Source organism: Chiroxiphia lanceolata, chromosome 7 (genome assembly GCF_009829145.1).
Source record: "Chiroxiphia lanceolata isolate bChiLan1 chromosome 7, bChiLan1.pri, whole genome shotgun sequence".
Classification (NCBI taxonomy): Eukaryota; Metazoa; Chordata; class Aves; order Passeriformes; family Pipridae; genus Chiroxiphia; species Chiroxiphia lanceolata.
Window position 1 is genome coordinate 23202188 of NC_045643.1, and position 22648 is coordinate 23224835.

General features: G+C 50.3%; 1 protein-coding gene across 2 annotated transcripts in view; it reads right to left on the reverse strand.

The window, feature by feature from the left end:
- The window catches only part of SLC4A3 (solute carrier family 4 member 3), a 34612-nt gene that overhangs the window by 11429 nt on the left and 535 nt on the right, over positions 1-22648 (reverse strand). Inside the window, exons 1-12 of one of the 2 annotated variants that reach the window (XM_032692611.1) lie at positions 22476-22558; positions 17245-17385; positions 15869-16025; positions 12092-12423; positions 11516-11658; positions 10757-10968; positions 4705-4856; positions 3892-4072; positions 3220-3355; positions 2942-3116; positions 2422-2518; positions 513-697 (exon numbers count right to left, since the gene is read on the reverse strand). In XM_032692611.1, the coding sequence (XP_032548502.1) occupies positions 513-697; positions 2422-2518; positions 2942-3116; positions 3220-3355; positions 3892-4072; positions 4705-4856; positions 10757-10968; positions 11516-11658; positions 12092-12423; positions 15869-16025; positions 17245-17298 (1824 nt within the window). In that variant the 5' untranslated portion in view covers positions 17299-17385; positions 22476-22558. Of the gene's footprint in view, positions 1-512; positions 698-2421; positions 2519-2941; positions 3117-3219; positions 3356-3891; positions 4073-4704; positions 4857-10756; positions 10969-11515; positions 11659-12091; positions 12424-15868; positions 16026-17244; positions 17386-22475; positions 22559-22648 lie in introns of those variants that run through there. The other variant, XM_032692613.1, reaches the window with a different exon arrangement.

The window sequence follows — 22648 nt, forward strand, 5'->3', positions numbered from 1 at the left end:
GCAGTGCACGCACTTGGCAGAAAAACCTTCCTGCCTCCTCATCTCTCCTCCTGTATGGATGTGCTCCTCTGCATGGATGCCTGAGCCATGGGACTCAGCTAGGAAGCTTCATCGAAGCACCTGACAACCATCCCCAGGCATTGCTGGGTCTTTTTTTCAGTGTGGCCTGAGCCAGGTGCCATGTTCACAGGCACTGCTCAGCCTCCCCTCCTCTCCATTTGAGAAATGTCAACTGAACACCACTCCTCTAACCTTGGGCATTCTTTGTTCCTGCTTTTACATATGGCCCCTTTCTTCACCCAGCCAAGTGTCTGTCCTACTCTTTTCTCTGTACTGGAGTGTTCTACATTAGTCAAGCCAGGCTGCTCTTAAAAATCCCAGGTGCTCACACCTGCCTACCCCACCCAGGCCTATGCACAGAATCTCTCAGCACTTTCATCTCAGGACTGTCTCCTAAGGAACCACCAAAACTCCCTTGCCTTTGTCAGCATCACCGTCCATCAGCTTCTCACCTTGTCGGACATGAGGGTGGAGATGGAGCGGCCAATTTCATGGTAGTCCATGTTGGCCTGGCTAGGTCCCAGAAGCACAAAGATGAATCTGACAGGAATTGGGACCTCCAAGACAGATTCCAGGAAGACGGCCTCATTTAGTCGGACAAAAGCCATAGTTGGCTGCTCCAGGAACTGCACACAACCTACCAGGAGGCAACGTTTGGAGCAGAGTTAATCACTGGGGTGAGCTGTACTGGGTAGCCTTTAACAGTGCAAACAAGGATTTCAGGGGTTCCCAGGAGCCCTGCAGTTCTGCACGTTCTCCAGACCACTGACACAGCACTCAGCTACATGTTAAGGACTGCTCCAAGTCCTTTACTGATCATTCACAAGCAGTGCTACTTTCTTTAGCCTCCCAGTTAGCCCATTCTTAATCCCTTACAGATGGGCTCTACTTACACTATGAAGGCCTAATTTTAAATCGGAAGATTGCTTCCCACTTACGGAAGACTCTCATATGTTACTTTTATCAAACAAACTTCTAATCTCATCAAAGAATGAAATCAGGTTTGTTTGACATGACCTATTTCCCATAAACCTCATTGCTTGGCAATAATTACATTCTTATTCTTTAGCTCTTTATTAATTGAATCCCACATTAGCTCTGCCATTATGTTGGCCGAGAAGGATGTCAGGTTAAACCACCTATAGGTACTGGCTCACTGTCCTTCCCTTCTTGGGCACTGATGGTATGAGATTTCTTTTGTTATCTTGTATGTTCCCTGTATTCCTAAACTTTTTTTTTTTCCCAGGGAAAAGTAAGTCAGTTCTCTAGAGTCATAGGAGCAAACTACACAGTTTGTTTTACAATGTCTGCATCTCATCAGTGCTTGACAGTCTCCTCGGTTCCTAACAGATTGGGAAGTACTCCTGCATCCTCCGGCACACCAGCTGCTTCCTTCACTTATCGAACACAAATGTTTATTGAATACTTGTATTTCTGTGGCATTATTACTGATCTTTCTGCCATCTGTGTCCAGCAAAGAGCTGTGTTCTGTGTTAGAGTGGCAAATATGGGCCATCCGAGAGTCCAAGCGAATCACAAGACACAGCCTTATCTCAGAAACAAGCCAATGTTTAGTTTTGTGAATATTCAAAGTGCGTTTATGAACCTGACTTGGCCTCATCATGATTAAGAATCAGTTTGGTTGAGCTGCCAAGCATCTTTGCCTGAGCTTTTAATCTACTGGATAGGCAATGACATTTACTTTGCTTGCTAGGTTTGCTCAGACAGTAATGCCAGCAAAGAGCTGAGAAGGAATACTCTTGCAGTCAGAAGGAACCAAGCCCAATGATCCTTGAGCCTGCCTGCTCATAGCCCTAAAAAATCCCCAGGCAGTGCTATGGCCAATACCTGAGACTTTGCCACCAGCCACGCCCTGCTTCTGTAAACTGAAAGCTCCCTGGCACACACAGCCAGCAATCAACACTGGTCAGGGACAGGGACCAGGTGCTGGTGAGGTGTGAAGAGGCAGACAGAGGGCAGCAATGCTCAGAGGCCCAAGAGCATTTGTAGCCAGGCCACCAGTCCCTCAGGCACCACTTACTTACTTCTGAGCTGCAAAACCAGAAGTTCTGGTGAGCCTGGCAGGACTTTCACCACTAAGTTGTGCCCCAGTTCCCAGCAGCAGAGTCTATCATCCTCTTTTTTAATTTAGGAAAAGAACTACCCTGGCACCCCATGTATTTACCACAAAGAGAACATGCACCATCAGCAAAGGAGAGAGTGTACCAGGTTCCCTCCCCAGTTGAACTTTGGAAACATGTAAGAGATGACCAAATATCTCTCAGGAGGGAGGGCACAGACAGCTGGGGCCAGACCAAGATCTGCACTAGCTGTTGGGGGACACTACATGCCATCTCTTACCCACGAGAACTACTGTGGCCTCTGCATCTTCAGGGATCTTCTCCATCAGCTTCAGGTATTTACGGTGGCCCTCAGAGTTATGGAGATGTGGGTTTTTCTGCCAGGCAAGAACACAAACAAGTAAGGATAAAATCTCCATGCTTTGGTCTCCCTACAGGGCCTTGCACCCCACTGGCATAACTGCAGCTGGGCTTGCCTTGGCTGCACACCCAAAACCCTGCTTCACAGGCAAGGCACCCTCACAGCAGAGGCCACCCTGCAAGCACCAGGGCTGTTGCTGCCATTACATGCTCAAGCAGACATCTGCATACAGTGCCAAGCTAAAACTAGGTTCCAAAATCATAATGCAGTGACCCAATTTCCAGCGCTCTGGGTGATCCAGGGCAGCTCAGTCCTTGCAGTACAAGGTTCCCCCATGAAGGGGCCCAGAGGTGGGTTCCAAGGGTTGCTGTCAGCCAAGAGTTGTCCCTGGAGTGTGTAAAAAGAAACAGTACCTCCCCCCAACCCCTGTCACCCTCACCTCCTTGCACTCGGTCTCGTTAGCCTTGGGGTCGGCCATCTCAATGCGCTCTTCCCCCATGAGGGGCACACAAGTGTCTGTGGTGTGGTTGTGGTGGTGGTTCCCCACGATGGAGTTCATGCTGGAGCTGGAGTGGTTCCTTGGGAAGAAGCCCTCTTTCTCATCATTGGGGTGGCTGGGGGGGAGAGTGGTGGCCATGAGAGGACCTGCCTCCCTTCCCACCCAGGGCTCACATGTAATCCCTGAGCCCTGGGAGCCCTCATCCGTGTGCCACCCACCTGTGCTTCAGCAGCAGGGCGCGCAGCACATTGGCTCGGTCTTCTGCTCTGATCTGGTCAGAGATGATCATGGTCTCCACCATGAGGTGAGCAATGCCAGGCAAAGTGGTCTGCTCCAAGTCAAGGAGGACAGCACCTGCCATCAAGAGGGGAAGAGCCCTGCTTCTAGTGTGCAATGCTCCCCATTTCATGCACACTCTGGGGACACAGCTGTTCCACTAGGAACCAGGCTCACAGAGTCTCTCAGATGAGAAATGCCCCAAGTCCAGGTGCCCTATGTCTTTTCTGTAAACTCTTGTCCCAAGAGAACCCAAAATCTCCAAGATGCACTGGTCACTCTGGTATCTCCTTTTGTTTCAGTCTCCTGCTCTGACCAAACTTTCCATTTCACACCAAAGATGGGTCCAAGACCTGTCAGCCGAGACACAGCTGGGTGTTGCAGCTGCCACGTGCCCAAGAGCAGTGAAACAGAGCATGGAACCAACACAGGCACCCTTGGGCTATTGTAAACCCTGCCAAACAGGTTGCAGGATGTCTCCACAGGCCCCTCATGGAGACTGGACACAGACACTGTTGTGTGCCTCCACTGATGGGCCAAACAGTGACAGAAGCTATCCAGCAAAACCTGTCCCAGAGCCAGAGTCAAACTCTGGCCTGCTGCTCCTGACTCACCGTGGGCAATCGTCTTCCTGAGCTCCAACAGACTGCGGAAGGACAGTGAAGCTACATGGGGTTTCCCCCACCTTGCTGTATCCTCCTCCACATCCTCCTCAAACTTGATCCAGCGGGCCGTCTCTCTCCAGTGCATCTCCTGGTTCTTATCCACCACCAGCTCATTCAGCTCCACAAACACCTAGTGCGAATTACAGCCAGGACATGAGACTTCCCCTGATGCAGCTCTACTAGCAACACACAGAAAGCCTGAGCTCTGTTCTCAAGGTACCGCCTGGTCTGAAGCACTGCCCGAGCAAGCCTGCTGTAGTTAACCAGAGGCTTGGTGAACAGAAGCAGCCAGGACAAATATCACTGACAGCGTGGCAGGAGCTTCCATCAGCACATGGAGCACCAGAAAGCTTCAAGTCAGATGGCGTGGGCAGACGAGAGAGAATGATGCATTGCTGCATCCCTTTCCACCAAACTGTGACAATTTTGTCGTCTGCCTCCTTGGTTTCCCCCAGAATTTTCCACACTTACCAGAGATGACGATATTACCATGCTGCCAATTTCCACAACAGCACTACCATTTCTGGGATATTTTAATGTTTTTCCTAAGGTCAGAGCTTTGCAATTTCAGGGAAATCTCTACTTTTATTGAAAAAAGTGTATTTTCAGCCCCCAAGATAATGGATAATAGCTTGAAATGTCACCCTCAAGGTCATGTAAAGAATTAATTATATTGAAACACATTTATCACTTTATAAACTGCACGTTTCTAGTCCTGATTTATGTCTTCTGAACAAGTGTGGGAGGACAGCACATGGATACCTCATGGGGCTTTCTATCCAGCTTCTTCTTCTTCTTCTTTTTCTTGACAGATGGAGTTGATGCTAATTTTTTGCTTGTCCTGGTGATCTGACTCCGAGACGGTTTTTTCATTAGATGTCTCCTCACACCGGGGTTATCTTCAAAACGGTGGCCTGAAGACATAAGAAAGAAAAAAAGACCGCCAATTTGTCTAGTGGATACACACTGCCTGGCAAGGAAACACATCCGAGCACACCCTTCTTTCATTAGCTTATGCTACCAAAGCCCTGGCAGCTGGAGAACTCACTATCATCTTCCAGACCTTTGAAGATCCTTACTGCCTCATCTGCCTACTTTCAGCTCTTCCAGATGCCCGTGAGCTAATTTCTTCACAAAGAAGGCTTCCTCCCAGGTCGTGCATACACTGGAGCTTCATCACGAAAGCTTTTACTCGTGGTACCCAAACAAGTGGTGTGTGAACCCTCCCCATACTCCCTCAAGAAAAAGCAACCTGCAGCCTTGTCTGCAGAGCGCTGCACTCCAGACAGCACAGGCCGGCACCTGGCTGGGGCTCATGTCTCGCACCAGAGGAAGGCCTGGTGCTCAGCAAGCAAAAAGGGCAGTGAAGGGGAAGGATATTTAGCTGCTGGTCTGGGAGACATAAGGAAATATCAATGACTGTTTTATTTAATTGTGTGATGAGAGTGTAGGATAACACTGCAGCTGGGGCTGGCACGGACGCGGGGCAGTGAACTCCAGCTATCGCTGCTTCTAGACATTCCGCAGTGCCGCTGTGATGCCCTCGGAAAGGTCTGCCTTAGAGAGTGGCTGCCTGAAACGAAGCCTCACAAAGCTACTAGAGAGGCTGTTAAGGCTGAAGTGCAGACCAACCACCAAGCTACCAGTGCTGTTGGCAAACCAGTGCCCACCAAAATGATTCAGTCACAACTGTGCCAACCCCCTTTGCAATGCTGGAGAAACAGCACCTGGGCAACAGCCTGCCATGGAGAGTAGTTTCCCCGGACACTACTCAGAGACAGCAAGTGTATCTTTCTCAGCACGGACAAACCATGGGAATGGGGAAAGCCTCAGAGCCTGCCTCCAGGATGGGCAGGCTCCACCAAGTAGATCATGGAGTGAGCGCTCTTGCTCAGCTTTGGTCCATCGAGGTTTGCTGGCCTTGCTTGTAAGACAATGCCAAGGTCTTCTCCCAGCTCTCCATTGGCTGGGATGAATGTTCTGTCTGCATGTACCTTTCTGCACTTAGCTTGAAGACCTGCAGCTCTCAGGGTATGAGAGGTAGTAAAAAGCACTGCATTTGAAAGCTGAGTAATCTCTTTGATGTTTTAGGGAAATATCCATGCACATCTGGCATAGAAAAACACACCCAGCATTGGGCCAGGCATACCATGGCCTTGCACCTTGGAAATCTGGGTCGCTAAATTAAATATAAAACAAATCAATATTGAGCCTCAGGGCATTTTCCCCCATTGGCTGCCCTACTGATGCACGTCCTGCTGATGGTGGGACTCCTCCCTGCTCCACTTACTGCACTGCAGTGTCGATAGGAGCCAATAACTGCCCACCACTACAAACATTTCTGGGAGACGGGCATGTGTGGGGCTTCCATGGAATTTTGCATGGATTTCTGAGTTCCTGTGTGCACAGTAGCCACTTTATCACACTCTTTGTGAGTTTGTACATAAAACAAGCAGTCCACCAGGCAGACAATTCTGGTATCCGGCAACTTTGCTCCAATCCCTGAAGCTTCTGATTCTCATATGCACCCTGGGACTCATTCTCACCATGTCACTGGAAGACCAGGGCCAGAGTACGCTCTGCCCAGCAAGCCAGAATGCTCACCCAGAGCACAGCAAGCTTTCCCTATGGTGATGACAACTTATTACACAGTGCTCAGAAAGCATTCACATGTCCAGTCTCAGCCAGCAAAGGGCTGGAGGACAGATAAAACACAAGGAGCCAAGTTTCCTGATAGAGCCTCCAGTGACTCCCATACTCAGTGACAGGGACAGGAGCCGGAGTGCTGCAGGGTTGGAGTGCACTGGTAAAGGCATACCTCCAGAGCCCTGCAGAAGACTAAGGAGAGATCCACTTTGCTGGTCTCCCTTGGCAGTACTTGTGGCCACTGAGATGCCAGCTGGGGGATACAACTACAGGAGCAGAGTGCGCACATGGGCTTAACTTAGGAAAAGGACACCGGCTTCTGGGAGTCTCATGCAAAGCCCAATTGAGATGCTCCAGGCTGCTCACAAAGACCCTTTCAGTGTTCTGTGAGATTGGTGCTTTCCCCAAATGAAAGTCAAGCTCAAGAGACCCAGACCTAAGTCTGGGGTACTTATTCAGGACAGAATCTTGGACTGAGATCAAAGAGTGATATGTCCAGGGTATAGGTCTGCCCTTCTTGCTTGAAGCCAAACTCCCCAGGGAATACAGCTCTTGCTCCCCAGGATATGAGCGTGAGACAGTGACAATGTCAGAGGACAGACAGAGATTCCTGTGGTAGCTCCACTACAACGAACTAGTATGTCACCCTCCCACACAGCATCTCCTACAGTGTCCTCCAGAAGATCTTCCATGTTGGCTTCCACAGAAGTCAGATTTCTTCAGATGGCCAAGTTCCTTTTCCACCAGCTTAAATCTGAATATGACAAATATGACTTTGCACTGGTTAAAGTCTTCCCCCAGAGTGCCTGTGCTAGTCAATCCAACTCAGCAGGCAACTTCTTTCCGCTTGTGTGTCAGCTTCCACTTCCCTCTTTTCATTTTCCTTGATCCACAAACAGGAAGACCAGAAAGAGGCAGCAGAGTATTTGTATCAGTACTAGAGAACAACCTGCATCACAGGGATGGTGCACACTGCCCATATACCCCAATGGTTAAATTGTAGCAAGAAAAAAAGATTAAAACTCCATCTCTTGAAATATTTAAAAACTAGACTAAACAAAATGCTAGTCAACATGCCGTAAGACACAACCCTATGCTGGCTTCTAGAAAAAGCTACTGACCTGTCCTGCACAAAGCCCAGGTCTCTCCTGGCTGATGCTGAGTTCAATGTGATAGGAACAGCTGAACCCCAGCTCATCCCTGCTGCCACCCAGGTATCCCTGCCCAGCACTGCCCATGCTATGAACATTTTGAAGAGTGCAAGGAGACCACAGACTCAACTCTATTCAAAAGGCAATTGATTCCTCCTAGATCTGAGTTGGTCCTGGACTGCCACGGACTGAACAGCTGGGCAAGGGGCACTGCCAAAAGTGAACTGGTTCTGCACAGAACAGACTCTGGTGTCTTTGCCGTGTCTGACTCTGCCATCTCTCTCTGCAGGATTAATCCACAGTGTGAATTCATTATACAGAAATAATTAAGAGTTGACTGTACAGTGCATCCTGTTTCAAGCACCAGCAATATTAGCTGTAGCAATCAATGAATGTATTAAATGCTAGCAAGCCAAATTTCCCCACTTTACAAGTGATGTATATCACACCTTGCAGAGTGATCTGCCCCTTCTACCTTCCCAGGAATAGCCATCCTTTTCCAGGTGAACCTGGGGAAATTTCTCACACTTTTAATGTACAGTTCACTCAGCTTGGGAGAGCTGATGGGACCAATTTGCTCCAGGTTTCTATTTTGAACTTTGCTACTATTATATGCTCTATCAATTTACAGTAACAAGTAGCAGACTTGTTACTGTAAAAGCCAGAAGCTAATCCCCACTTGCTGGTCCCTGTAGAAGCACATAGGCAGACATTTTTTCCCTGAAGATTTGTAAAGATGGGACAGATGACAAAGAGAACATGATGCTAGGATTAGGAGGCAGGGGAAATTAAGTGTTTTGCCTGAGATCACACAGACAGTCTGTGGCAGAGCCAGAAGCTGAACCAAGGCATCCTGAGTGCCTGTTGCAAGCACTCTCCCTTCCCACTCTTGTGTGCAAAGCCAGTAAGTGTGTTAGCTCTGGGACCACATCACCCTCCCATGGGCACTCCTAAAATCCCTTGAAAAATTAACACACGATCCAGATGAGGACACTTGGACAACTGCCACAAAGCTCTGGTTATGAACATTATCACTCCCAAAGTGAGTCACAAAGCCACCTTTGAGTTACCACCGTCTGCTAAGGAAGAACTCCTGTGCAATGGTGGGAGTGAGGCTCTGCTTTCTGTGAAGTCTCTGGGATGGCTCAGAGATCCCTCTGCAAGGGATGTGCAGGTATAGAAACAGATGCAAAGAAGAGAAAGGCATTTTTCACTCTCAGGATTCCTATCCTCTCCTTCCCTGTTTTTCTCACTCTTGTTTCCTTCCTCTTTTCCCCCTTCCAGGCACACTAGCCAGCCTGCCATCAGCTAATTTCACAGCCACGCTCAAGCCTGCAGACACAGGGATTAGGTTATTTTTTTCTCGGGGCATTAGGCTGCGGTGCAGAGCTGAGAACCTGATACCTACCTCTGCTGTCAGATCTGCACCTTGACTCAAATTCCATCAAAAGGAGCAGCAGCACACTGTCACCTTGTGCTACAGATGGAAAAGGAAATCTCTTTGTCCTTATACACACCTCGAAGCAGCTGCTTTTTCTCTGGCCACAGCACGGGCCACATCCTGATAAGCACAAACAGCAAGATGCAGCTGCCTCCAGAGCTGCTTGAGCGAGACACACACAGTAAAGCACCTCAACACTGTGACACAGATCTGTACTAAGACCTTGAACAGACACACAGACATCAAGCAGCATCTCCAGTGTCCCCAAGCATACGGTGGGGCAAGACCATACCTCTCCTAAACCAGGAGACCAACCTGACATGGCGAGGGTGCAGACAGCAAACACAGGAGGGGATATGCACTGTACTGGGGGCTCTGATCTACAGCTGCAACTGTAGGGTCACTGCTCCAGTACTTACAGGTGGGCTCCCCGCCTGGGTAGCCCAGATGGTTTCTGATGGCCTCCCATAAATCATAGTCTTCAAAATTGAAGGCAAATTCATCAAAGTCTTCATAGCTGAGTGAGTTGCGAATATGAGCGCTTATTGCTACCTCCGGGCTGCTGCCCCCTCCCGATTCCTTTGCTGGCTCCTCTCTCTCTTGAAGGGTTGTCATTTTGTCCTTGTGGAAGTCAGGGGTCAGGTGTCATGGAACACTCGCCTTCAGATGAGGGAGCGGGGTGGCCAGGCTGATGTGTGCAAAGCAAGTTGTCCCCCTGGGGAGGCTTCACCGCAGCCCTGGGGACAGCCCTGGTGCCTCGCTCACCTCCTCATGGGGCACGAAGGTGCCAGCTGCAGAAGCCCTGATGACTGATGAGGTTCCAGGAAGGCTGGCTCCACCCAGGGATGCTTCCGTGGGGGCTGCCCCACCAGCTCCTCAGGAGCAGTGTCCTCGCTTTGCTGTGGGGTCTTGTGCCAGATGCCCAGGGATGCGGCACTCGTGGCCCGGGGACAGCCAGGCTGCGTGTGCAGCACTGCTTCTCTCCCTCACTCCCCTCTGGTGTCTCCCTCCCTCTCCAGCCTGCAGAGCAACCTATTGAATTCTCCATGTCCTCAGGCCCGGAGCGTGCATTTCCATGACGTCTCTTCTCTCTGTCCTCGTGCCACACACAGGGGCAGTCCCCTTCTGAGGCACTCCAGAGGGGGCAGCTGCCTCTGCCAGGAGAAGCGAGGAGAGGAGAGGCTCCTCATCTCAGGTTTTCTGCAATACCAGAGCTGGCGTGTCACACAGAGGGCTGATTGCTGGGAAAGTGTGTCAGGAGACGAGAGAGCTGGGTCTCAGGGAAATGCTGGGAGCCCTGAACCAGAGAGGGCAGTGGGGTGGGTGGAGGAGCAAGCATTCATTGAGTGGGTGGGAGTAGAGATGCTGAAAACATGGGGATAGGTGCTGTGGACAATGCAAAGCTGACAGAGATGAGATACTGTTGGAAAAGCAGGGTCTGAGGTAAGTGAGGACCAGGTCCTGTGGCAGGCTGAACACCATGCCTGAGATTGCTAGGGAAGAGGGTAAAGCAGAGAGAAGCACAAGACAAAGGGACACACACACTGGTAATGCAGGTAGTGTTGTAAAGCCTCACTTTTCATGCCGTCCAAGTCAGCGGATGCCAGCATCTGGGCCTCAGCCTCATCCGTGGGGACACGCTGGTATGCTGCGCTCTCCAGTGTGGTCATGCTGCCGATGCACATCCTCTCCTTCAAGTCATAGGTAACCCGTTGTCCACTCGCCACCTGGCCCCAGGGCTTGCGCTTCTCCCACCCACGTGACAGACGTTCTCGAGGCCCGGGGGGGCTGTAGGAACCAAAGGGACTGATGGTAGCAAGTGGGGTGAATGAGGATGGCCCTCAGGGTTTGGAGTCCCTTGGCCCAGCCCTGACCAAAAAGTCCCTGAGAAGGAGTACAGCCAGGAGTCACCTATCCCAAAGCCTAAAGGCTGTCCCTTCCGCTCTTCCTCTCCCCCACCACAGAGTGGGATCAGCTTACGGTCAGTATTGGAGACCCACCTCTGGTTCAATGGCCTCAGAGTTCCCTCCTGGGGCTTCCCATCTTGTAGGTCAGCACAACAGCATAAATTAGTTGGGAGGAAGGGTATTCCAGGTGTGCAGCCCAGTGCCCCCAAACCCATACCCTGGGGATCCCACAGACTCAAGGATGTTGCAGGAGTCCCGTGGAGTGACTGTCCGACTGGAGAGTAGCCCTTTTACTCACAGCTGCTCTCCCTCTGGGCCCCATGTCCCCTCTGGCTCAGCAGGCAAGTTCAGGCTGGGCATGGGGACAGACTCCGTGCAACAACCCTGAGGCAGGGGAAGCAGCAGGCAGCTTGGCACCGCTTGCCTACCTGTGGAGGGAGGCAGGGCCCTTGTCCTGCAGAAGGTCAGCAAAGCGAGGCATGGGAGACAGGATGCCACACTCCTCCTCCACGTGGAACTGTGCAGGAGCCAGAGCGCTGCTGGACTCCTCCTCATCGCTGCCGACAGTGAACTGCAGAGACAACAGTCCTGACAGCAAGAGCTGGAGCACGCAGCCTTCACCCCAATCCTTGGCATGCAGATCCTCCCCATGTCACTGTCTCCCTGAACAGGCAACATCAACTTGCCTCTCATGCCCCATACCCTGGGACTGGTCATACTGAGCCCCTCACCAACCTATAAACCCTAAGGACACATTGATCTTTCCCTATGGATCTTACATCCCCAAAATGGTCAAGCATGCCCTCTCCAGCATCCACCCCAAGCAATGACTTACCTGTCACTGTCCCCCAGTGCCCATCTCTGCTAGGTAAGGATAAAAACACTCTTACCACAATAGTACACAGCTACAACTTCTTCCCACTGAGCAACACACTTGTTGGAACCCTCCCTCTACCTCCCCCCAGCCTCCAAGCCCCATCCAAGTAGGGATGCACTGGCCTTGCCTTTGGTTTGCTTGGAGGCTCCAGCTTAGGGGATGTTTCCTTCCCACGAGCTTCGCCCTCAGACTCAGCAGAGATTTCTTTCTCCTGGACCTCCTCTGCCTCAGATTCTCCTTCTTCCTCTTCTTCTTCCTCTTCTTCCTCCTCTTCTTCTCCCTCCTCGTCCTCTTCCTGGATGGTAGGGGTGACCTCCGAGGGGGGTACTGAGGTTTTCTTCTTTTTCCTCCTCCTTTTTTTCCTCCTGCTGGCACGGGGGGGCCTCTTTTGGAACTTGAGGGCAGAAGGGAGGTGAGTGGAAAGGGGATGATGGATGTGGTGCGAGGTTTGGCGGTGGACTGAGAGAGAAAAAGAGAGTCAGGGGCAGGAAGAGGCTGGGAGGAACCTGCCAGGCGCCCCTCCAGGAAACAGCATGGTCTGGAGATCAAGGGCCAGGAAGGGCAAGGAGAGCCACCAGCCCACAGGGACACAGCAAAGCTCTTTCAGTGATGTGGCAGGCTGTGTCCAGCCTGGAGTAGGTGGGGAGACAGCCCTTGTGCAGTGCCAAACCACCCCAACACAGCTCCACACCCCTGGGGAAGGCAGGACTCCTCTCCCAGTGTTGCCAAAAGCCATTTGAATGGCTGTACAGAGTTGTGGTGACCTGCCAGAGGCAACATCCCCTTGCATTCTCAAACAGGCAAGATAACTTAGTGCTTAGGGCCATGGCTTAGTGGTGGACGTAGTGCTAGGTTTACGGTTGGACTCAATGATCTCAAAGGTCTTTTCCTAAATGATTCTGTGATGCTATGATTTCTGCACAGGGTTCTTTGAGTTAAATAGATGCTATTAAATAGATGTTATTTATCCTCTAGGCTTTAACAGAAAGTTCTTCCTCCATAGACAGGAAAAACAGACCGAGCCTTTTAGTGCAGATGCAACCTAAGTCTACGTTCCAGGTACTGTGAGGGTGTGTGTCCACCAGCCTCTGAAATGCAGATTCAATTAGGAGGCTGTCTTTTAAAAATCAGTGTAAAAAAACAGGGCAGGAGGACTTTTCTTTAAACTAATCTACAATGAGAAATTCATACAGGCTTGACCTGGGTGTCATGGGAATTAAGAGTGAGAAGAAATTAAGGGCATTTCTGAACCTTCACTCCAAAACAAAGGCAACGCACCAGGCAGGGAACAGGGCAAACTCAGCATCTCCCCATAAGAGAAAGGAAAGCCATTTCTGCCAGGTCTATCTGCAGCCACAAAGCCTCCCATAGACAGTCTGCAGGATGCACAGATCGTGGGGCTGAACTCAGCACCACTGAAATCAGGGGGGCACCGGCCACTTGGCAAGGCGGTGTTGCTCGGCAGCTCTTCCTGAGGAATTGTTTTCAGTCTATTTTGATTTGGTTCCTTCCCAGCTTTCCTGTGACATGGCAGCAAAATCTGTTTACAGTGAAAACTACCTTCAAAGGACATTTTCAATGGAAGCTGTAACCTCTCCCTGGGAGAGCCAGGCAGGTTCATTGTTCTGGTGTCATGTTTCCTTTTCTTTGGTTTCTCAAGTCTTTTCTCCCTTGTTTCCCCCCTTGGGAACAGCAGGGATATTTCACACATCCCTCTAGTTCAGCAGGAGAGGCCTGTGATTAGATTAGAGGAGACTGGGACTGGTCAGACATCTACAAAGAGTTTGGGCTCTCTATAAACACTTTTTACTCAAAAGTGTTCTTTTCTTTGACTTAGCTAGATGTACCCTATTTCACTTACAAGATTTGGCAGAAAGACCCTCCTGTCCTGCTGCTGTACTTCCATAGCACTGCTCTGCATGCCACAGATAGGCCAAGGATAAATTTCTAATGTAATAAGCAAGGAAGACCCCAACTATATACACGTTGCTCCTTTTACAAGACCAAGCTGCTGGTGAGGACACAGCCCATCTTTCCCTTTTGGCTTGTTCACATTGGCCCAAACCAGAAACATTTATGTTTAAGATCAGAAGGCAACTGAAGCCTTGGGCTGCAGGGAAGGGCAGTTATGCTGAGTGTGTGACCTGGCACAGCAGAGGGAGCACCTCTGCACTCAGCTGCCCAGTGTCAACTGATCACACCTCCACAGAGGTGGGCTGGAGGTGGGAAAAACGCACCTCTACCCAACACAGAAGGATCCATGCCTCCCTCTTCTTCCTCCCTGTCCTCCTGTGTGTCCAGTCCCTGCCCTCCTTCCCAGCTCCATTCCTTGCACTGCCTGCCTGTATGGAAAGTTACTGCCAAACCAGCGTCCCAGATGTTTGATTACACTTCTTGGTGAACTTGATACAAGAGATATGAAAAAGTAATTTGGATAGAGAGCCTACATATTAGGAATTCCTGGCTTTGACTAGAGCAGGAAACATTTCTAAGCCTAGAGGGCATTCACCTCCATAGGCTGGTATGTTATTTTTCAATGAGATCTTCCAGCTTTATGAAACTGCATAAAACTTCTGATAACCAGGGCTGACATAGTCCTAGGCAACAGGAATACATCAGGAGCTCAGAGGAAAACAAGCTTGATTCTGACAAAGGAAGAAGGACTCTCCTATTAAAAAGGGAAAAAAACCCCAACCCCAAACAGAACAAATCTCTAGTCAAATTTTCAAAGAAGCTTCTGCCATGCATGCTCAAGCAGATTGCCCATGTCCTCCAAGCCAACCCACACACCTGTGCACACAGGCAGAGCTTCTGAGCAAGTAGGTCCTATGGGCACAGGGCAGGAATTCAACCCACAGCAAAGCTATTAGCACCTTGCAGCCACATGCACGAGTGACTGTGAGCTCAGGTGGGAAGTATTATTTGAATGGAGCCTTTGCAGAGAAATGACACAAGCAGAAACCTGCAGCTGCAGTGCACTACAGTAATGGACTTTTACCAGCAAACTTTTACAGCAGCCATTGGAAATGAGTGGCCAAGCAGAAAACAGCCTGGTGATGTACTTGGGACATAATGTTCCCAAGGTTGTATCCCATCAAAGCCAAGCTGGAAAATAAGCAATATGTGACTGTCTAGAGCCATAGACTGGGAAACTATCCCAACCATTGCTACGTGTCTGCCACACAAACAGGCTGCTGGATGCAGGCCTCTTTGTGCCCTTCAGTGCTTTTACTACAAAGTAACACAACCTAGCTACACCAGGCAATGGCTTACAGTCACTCTTGTGGGTACACTCTCATTTTACAGTGAAAGTGAGTTTGGGCAGATGCTTGCCTCCATCATGGAAGGGCATTTAGAGGAATAAATAGCTGCTCAGAGGAACTGAGGTGAGATAGCTATAGCACTTTAAATTCACACTCTATTTTTATTTTGCAGTCCTTTCTTTGATCAGATAAGCCCGATGGTTTCTATTCAGAAATATATAGGTATGTCTGACTGGAGCCATCTGCTTTCAGACTGGGAAGGACAGCCTGGCTTCTGGTCATATTTGGATGTTTCTTTGCAGGCACAGGGAAGAAAAAGTGTTTTAAACTGGAAATTTCAATACTGGGGAAGTAGTTGCAGAGGTCCCTGAGACTGGGTGATCGAACACCCCGGGCAGCTACGCTGCTGCGTGGGCTGTGCAATAGCTACGCCTGTGGAGACAGAGAAAACAGGGAACAGACTGGGAACAGGCTGTGGGCACAAGTGCTAAACGGTGTGTACATAGCACTTTGGGAGCGCTCTGGAGGGAGGAAGTGAATAGCAGGCTAATACAATCTGCAGGGTCCCAGCACAAGGCTGCAGAGCACGTGTGGGTTGGCAGTGAGGGTGGAAATGGGTATAACAGTTCAAACCTACATACATTCAAAATCTCTCTCACTGTAGCTGCGACTTTGCTTCTCCAGATTGCTTGATGCTGACTTGCTTATGAGGTCCCCAAATCTCTCGATTGACAAAGTCTTATCCAAGTCCTCATCGTCCTCGGCACCAGGAGAGGCTTTCTCTGCGCGATCTCTGCCCTGCACAGAAACCGCCAGATAAGAATCAACCACCACAGACCCTTACGGCCCTCTGGATCCTCCTGCCCTGCAAACAGTGCTGGCTTGCTAAGGAGGAGCAGGCTCCACAAGGGGGGGGCATAGTTTCTCACATAGAGGCACAGCTGCGCTCAAAACCAAGAGGCAGAACAGATCAGCAAGCTCCAAGGCACACTCTGCAGAGATACTTTAGAGTTCCTCCACACCTCCCTTGAGCAGCAGGTATCAAGGGTTTATGTCAGTGCCTGTCTTTCCCATTAGAGGAGATGTGTAGCTTTTGTTTGGCTGGAATTTCTCTCTTATTTAACTGCTGCCCTCTGACCTTCCCTTTGCCCAGTCTGCCATCCCTCTCATTCTTAGACCTCCTCTGCATTTCCCCTTAGAAAGGAGCATCCCTGATCTGGTGAGCTGCCCTTGGATCACTGACCATCCTGTGCCTTCCCACCTCCCCTTACACACACCTAGGGACTGCCCATTCCCCTTGGATGCTTTCTTCAGGCTTTCCTGCCCATTTGCCTCCTGTTTCAGGCTATGGGCACTTCTCTGCTTTTTGCTAGTGGGAACGTCCCGAGACGAGCATTACCAGGTGACCCCTGTCCTTTCTGTCTCCTGAGCAGTTGCAGCTGGTAAAATTTTCCGTCGATATAGCTGAAATGCCAGCATGGAGCTGTTGTGGACTCCCGTGTTTCCATGGAAACAGGAGGAGGCCCAACTGTGACAAATCTGTCTGTGCTAGGCAGAAAGAGGGAGCAAGGCAGCTTTAGCCGAGCTGTGCCTCTCCTTGCATCCCTCAGCTGTTCCTAGCTCTGACCTGGGAGCGACTTTGTATTTGTGGGTGAGTGCTTCTCCTCTCACCTTGCAACACATAGGTGTTCCAAGCCCAGCCTAAATGGGGACTGTCTATTTACAAGCTGCCCAGCTCCTCCTGCCACTTGCTTACCCCACCTAATGGCATGTGAAGGCACAGGGACCCCACAGAGCAACCTATGGCCTTTTCTGGGCCACAGTTTGCTGTCTGCACAGAGTGGATGTGGGCTTGTGGGCAGCCTTGGGGCACCCTTCATGCAGACCTGTCCCTGGTGAACACAGGCTGTGTTTCCTACTGCAGCACGCTGCCAGGACACCAGTCCTGCTCTCATCCTGGCAGGAGCACAGTCCCCAGAGAAGAGACGGCCCCGCTGCTGCTGGATTCCCACCTCACCTGCTGCAGGTCGATGAAGACATCTCCTACGGGAGGGGACTCTCCAGCTGCCATTTTGGTTCAGGACCTAAGGGCCTGGGCAAAATATCAACCCTTCTCTTTCACCGGCAGGCACCCAGCAAACCTGGAGAGTGGCATAACCTGTGGAGAGAGGGCAGGACAAGGGAATGTCGTGGGAGACTGCTGGCCACTGCCCTCAACCCCCCTGGCTCCTGACCCAGAGAGGTCACCTCACCAGCCCTCAGGGAACCTCCCCGGCATCACTAGGACAGGCCTGTCCCCGGCAGTGTGCTGGGGTGAGTGGCCCAGCCTGCACTGCTTTGGCCACCAGCTCCAACAGTTCAGGGGTAGATGGGACCCTGTCCTCCTCTGAAAGGTCAGGGGGACTCATGGAGACAGCATCTACATATAGCTCCTGCATGGGCTGTGCAAGAGAAAGAAAGGCTTCAGGTTCAGACACGTCTCCACCAGCACATTTGTGCAAAGCTGTGTGATTGATCACCAGGGAAAAATAAAGTTGGAGAGATCAGTTGCTGGGGGGGTATGCCAGGAGCAGGTAGCAGAGTGGTCCTGTGGTACCTAGCTTTATTGAGCAGATCCAAAAAAAGGCCAGAAGGAATCTCAGAGAGATCTGTGCGGGCCACAGAGATAGCACAAGGACAAACAGTTCATCATTCAAACACCACACACAAAACAACACAAGTTACATGCAAAGAGGCCAACCTTCAGGCTGCAGATCTGGGCCCTGTCAGAACTGGCGGGGCCAAGGGACACAGAAGACCCTGCGGGCAGCCCAAGGGCGCGATCTGCTCTGTGCAAGTGAAGAAGGCAATGAGGTGCCACGGTTGACAAGGAATGGGATAGAAACTAACACACAAACAGCTGTAGTCATATCATCTATTGCAACAGTGCAGGCTAAGCTCAGCATGAGCTGCACCCCAGGAAGAACTGGAGATGACACAGAGACTGGCTCTGGGAAGATGCTGGCTTCCAAAAACTCATCTGAACTCATACGGAGAAACAGAGAAGATGTAAGCACATGCACAGTGCTTTGGGCACAGGGAGAAGCAGTCTCCTCAGCTCACAGCTCAAGAAAAGAGACATTTGTTAAAACTACAAAGGTAGAATACAAATGAATTAAAAACTGGCAAAAGAAAACATTTTTGTCATTGATGTCATCAAGGATTAAAAACCTGCAAAGTCAGAGGATAGCCTGGCCATCTCTCTGGTAACAAGTTTTTATAAAACAAGTATTTATGACAAAGAAAAGTACAAGAAGTTAAATCCATCTTTTAGAACAAGCTATTCTCCAGCTTTGAAAGCTTTGGAATAAATATTATAGTTTATGTCCTGGTTATCTGCAGAGAGGTTTCTTACTACCTCATCTGAAGTACCTACTATGGGACACTGTTCAAGACAGGCCACTAAAACAGATGGTGTAAAGGTGACACCAGTAAGGCCACTTCATCATCCCTTCTATCTTTGAAGATCTCTAGAAGGTGCTACTAGAGTCTCTGGTTACTCTGCCTATCTGAAGAGCTTATTCAAACCAAAAATCCCAGGGCCGTCTGTAAGGCAAGTTTTTGAGGAGCTAATCGGACCACTGATGAAGCATTCTTCTTTGGTCCATCCTCCTAATTATCAGGAACAAGGCAAAATGTAAGGGAAGAAACCCCTGAAACACACCTAGTTGGACACTTCAGTAATCCCTCAATAAGACCTGAACAGCTCAAGAGAAACAGGCTGCCAAGATAGACATCTAAACAGCAAATGCAGCATCCAGGCCATAAGCAACAAGGCAGAAAAGAATTAAAACACCTAATCCACTCTGTAGATCTTAAGCTGTAATCTTCAACTTCAAACCCTGTTTTCCAAGAAAAATAAAGCAAAAGGGTTCCAAGAGAGATAGTAGGAAAAAAAGGAGAAAGGTCTAGAAATCATCTGTAGGCAGAGACTGAGTTGCCTTTTAGTAGAAGACAAGATAGAGAAAAAGGTAATATAAGGCTTTTATTTTCTTTTGCATTTAACTCAAGAAGAGGGTATAATTCCACGAAAACAAACAGCAGTACATTTGAAACTGAAGGCAAGGAACATTTTATTCCAGCAGGAAGACCTTGCAGGGGAACCTCACTCTGCAGGGCCATGGTATCACGTCTGTTAAAGAAAGGATTGAATATTTTTAAGGAACAGAACATTCATAGCTCCAGACCGTCTGCAAAAATGTGTTACAAGCACAATTACTTGAGGGAGTAAAAGGATGATGGGGCTTTGGACAGCAGCACCTGTAGAGGCAAAAATCCCTAAAAACTAGCAAAATGGTAATTTAACAAAAAAAATGCTAATGCTCAGCTCCACCTCTGCCACCTCTGTCCCACTGTGCCTCATGGGGCCTCTAAAGGAAACTAAAACATATCAGCTGTGTTGTGAAGCACTGTGCTTTGTTTCAGGTCAAGCTCAGGTATGTCTGGAGCAAAGTAGAGGTTCGCAGGGGCATTTGTGCTCTGGGAGGGAGGAAACCCATGTCTGGGAGAATTGCTGGATGCAATGCGTTCTGCTGACACTAGATTTGCAAGACGCTACACTGAGTTTAAAACTATTGCCTGACTGCCTAAATGAAGTTAAAAGGGAGGGAAAATCCAGCACTTAGTCTTTCTTTACCCACCAAATTCAGCGTATTCTGAATTATGCTGAAGCTATGTCATTCTAATGATGCTGGTGAACAACTACAAGCCAGACAGTTGTACTAGAAGTACGAGAGCCCCGGAGGACTTGCTTTGAAATTTCAGAGGGACTGTGAGGTACCCACAGGGTTTCCACCAATGCCCCAGTCACCACCCTATTAAGCAGGATGCGATGTGCGGGCACCCCGAGCCAGAGGGACTCAGGGCTGAGCTGTCTGGAGGCTATGGCTCTTTGGGGAGGAGAGAAATGAGGATGGAAAGCATGTTCTTCAATCCTAACCCTACCAGCTCTCCTGCTTTCTGGAGAATGGAGAGTCCACAGCCTGGGAGCACTGCTGCCTCCCTTTGGTACATTAATTGATGGCTGGCCACTAGAGGCCACTTGCTCCTTACTCTGTGCCACCTTTGGAGGAAGGCTGGATGGACACCTAGTAGGATCCTGCCGGGCTTTTCTATTACCCACAACAGATGGAGTTCAGAGAAGAGCAACCAAAAATTGCCAGTGGGCTAGAGAAATTGATTTATAAGGAAAGGTTAGGAGCTAATTTTGTCTAGCACAATATGGGATGACTAAGACAGGGAGGGGACAAACCAGCAGTCTGGAAAGATCTCAAGAGTGTAAAACGCAAGTAAAGATTTTTTAATTTTTTTTGCCAGGCAGCCCTTCACAAAGAGACTTAGGAATGTGTTAAAATTTAAAATAGAAACTTAAAACTAATCTCAGGGAGAATACTGCTAATAGGCATCATGCTGAAGTGCCCAGCCTGCTGGTATCACTGCCTGGGCTGCCGTAAGAACACAAGACAAAATGTGAAACTAAAAAAAAAAAACAAAACCAACCAAACACCACTAAATAAAAGCAAATGACTGATACCTTCATTCCACTGTATCTCCTGGTTATGGGGAGTACATGATTCAGCATTCCCGCTGGAAGTAATTTTCAGTAATAAAAGCATCATGCCAGCAGGCCAGATTCAAAGGGTGTCCAGAAAAATCCACAGTCTGCCAACCTGTGCATACTCACATATCCCTGCTCTCTCCACAAACACATCAGTAAACAGAACTGGCTCACCTAAATGACCATACCTTGTACCGACCATCATACTGACCATCTAGGCTTAACAGATGCTGAAGGAAAGCAAGCAGGCACGTCCCTGCAGTTCTGGTAGCTATGGTATGTCCCACATGTTGCTCACAGGGACTCCAGAGGGGCTTTCCCCGACCCCCAAAGGCTGCCCCACAATGCCAGCATAGGAGCTTCCCTGTTTTGCCGTGAAAAACACACATCTTCTAGGGGCAGAAGCAAGCAGGTCACACTGCCCCTTTGCAATAAAGATAAGCCGGTAACACTACAGGCAGCTCCGTGGGCAAGGGGCTGTCCCAGCTCCACGGGCAAGGGGCTGCGTGGAGACAGCCATCAGGCCACCCATCCATCTCCTCAGCTCTTCCCTAATCCCTTGGCCATCAGCTGAGTATAATTTAGCTGTGGAGCGTCTAGACTAGGAGTGGATGTTAAGATAGGGAGGGATAAAGCCACAGGGGCAAAGCTGGTTTGAGGATAGAGGAAGAGAAGGGACTCCGGCTAATAGACGCAGACGGGAAGAGCTCACAAAGGAGAAGGATTAGAGGCCTGGGAAGCTTTTCTGGGAAGACATACTGATGAGCCTGTCCATGGAGGAGAGGAGCAGGAGGGGTGCTGCTGCATACACCAAAGCATTCGAATGCTGCTCTGACAGTCACAGCCTCAAAGCCAAACAGAACAGGAGTGGGCTGCACAGCCTCTACCTCTCCTCTGACATGTCAGAGAAATGGACACACATAACAGAACGCAAAGGCAACACAAAAGACAGTAAACACACAAAGTTTCCAGCCATAAAGGATTTAACCTGTGGATCTCTTTACCACATGGCTATGTTGAAATTTGTAATATTACACAAGTACTTCAGAAGGTTTAAATATTTCAATGAATCCTATACTCAACTACCCTGGATGAACCACCACAGCCATTCACTCCTGAAGCACCGACTCTGTTCCATGACTCTACCTCAGAGGCCCTTCACAGAGGTACCAGACAGGACGGAGCCGATGCAGCTCACAGACACATACACGAACACACGGAACAAAACCCAGTCCAGAATGAACTGCCAGCACCAGACAGTAACGAGGACCAATCCCCCCACTGGACATACGGACGGCTCTGACAGATACACGTACAACCGGGGGAGGGAAGGGACACAGGCAGGCACTGGGGTCACTGCACCACGTACTGTGCCGTGCCGAGCGCGGGACTGCTCCACGCCGCGTCGCATCCAGCACCGGGCACTGCGCTGCGTGCGGTGCCGTGCCCCGCGCCATGCACCGCCTCGCACCGTGCCATGCCATGCACCATGAACCATGCCCCGCACCGTGCAGCCACCCGCACCGCCCCACGCACCGTGCAGCACCGGAGCGCCCCGCACACGGGGCTGGGGAAAGGCAGCCAGGCGGGGCTGCTGCAGCCGGGGCAGCGCAGAGGCAAGCGCCGGGACCCACCCCCTCCCCGGCCCGTACCTCGCACCGCCGGAGCAGGAGAGCCGCCCGCCGCCGCGCCGCGCCCCGGCCCCGCCGCCACGCTCCGCCCGACACGTGCCGTGCCGTGCCGTGCCGCGCTGGCGGCGGGCGGCGCTGCCCCCCGGCCTCCCGCCGGCCCGCTCCGCGCCGCCCGCCGCCGCTGCCGGGCCGCC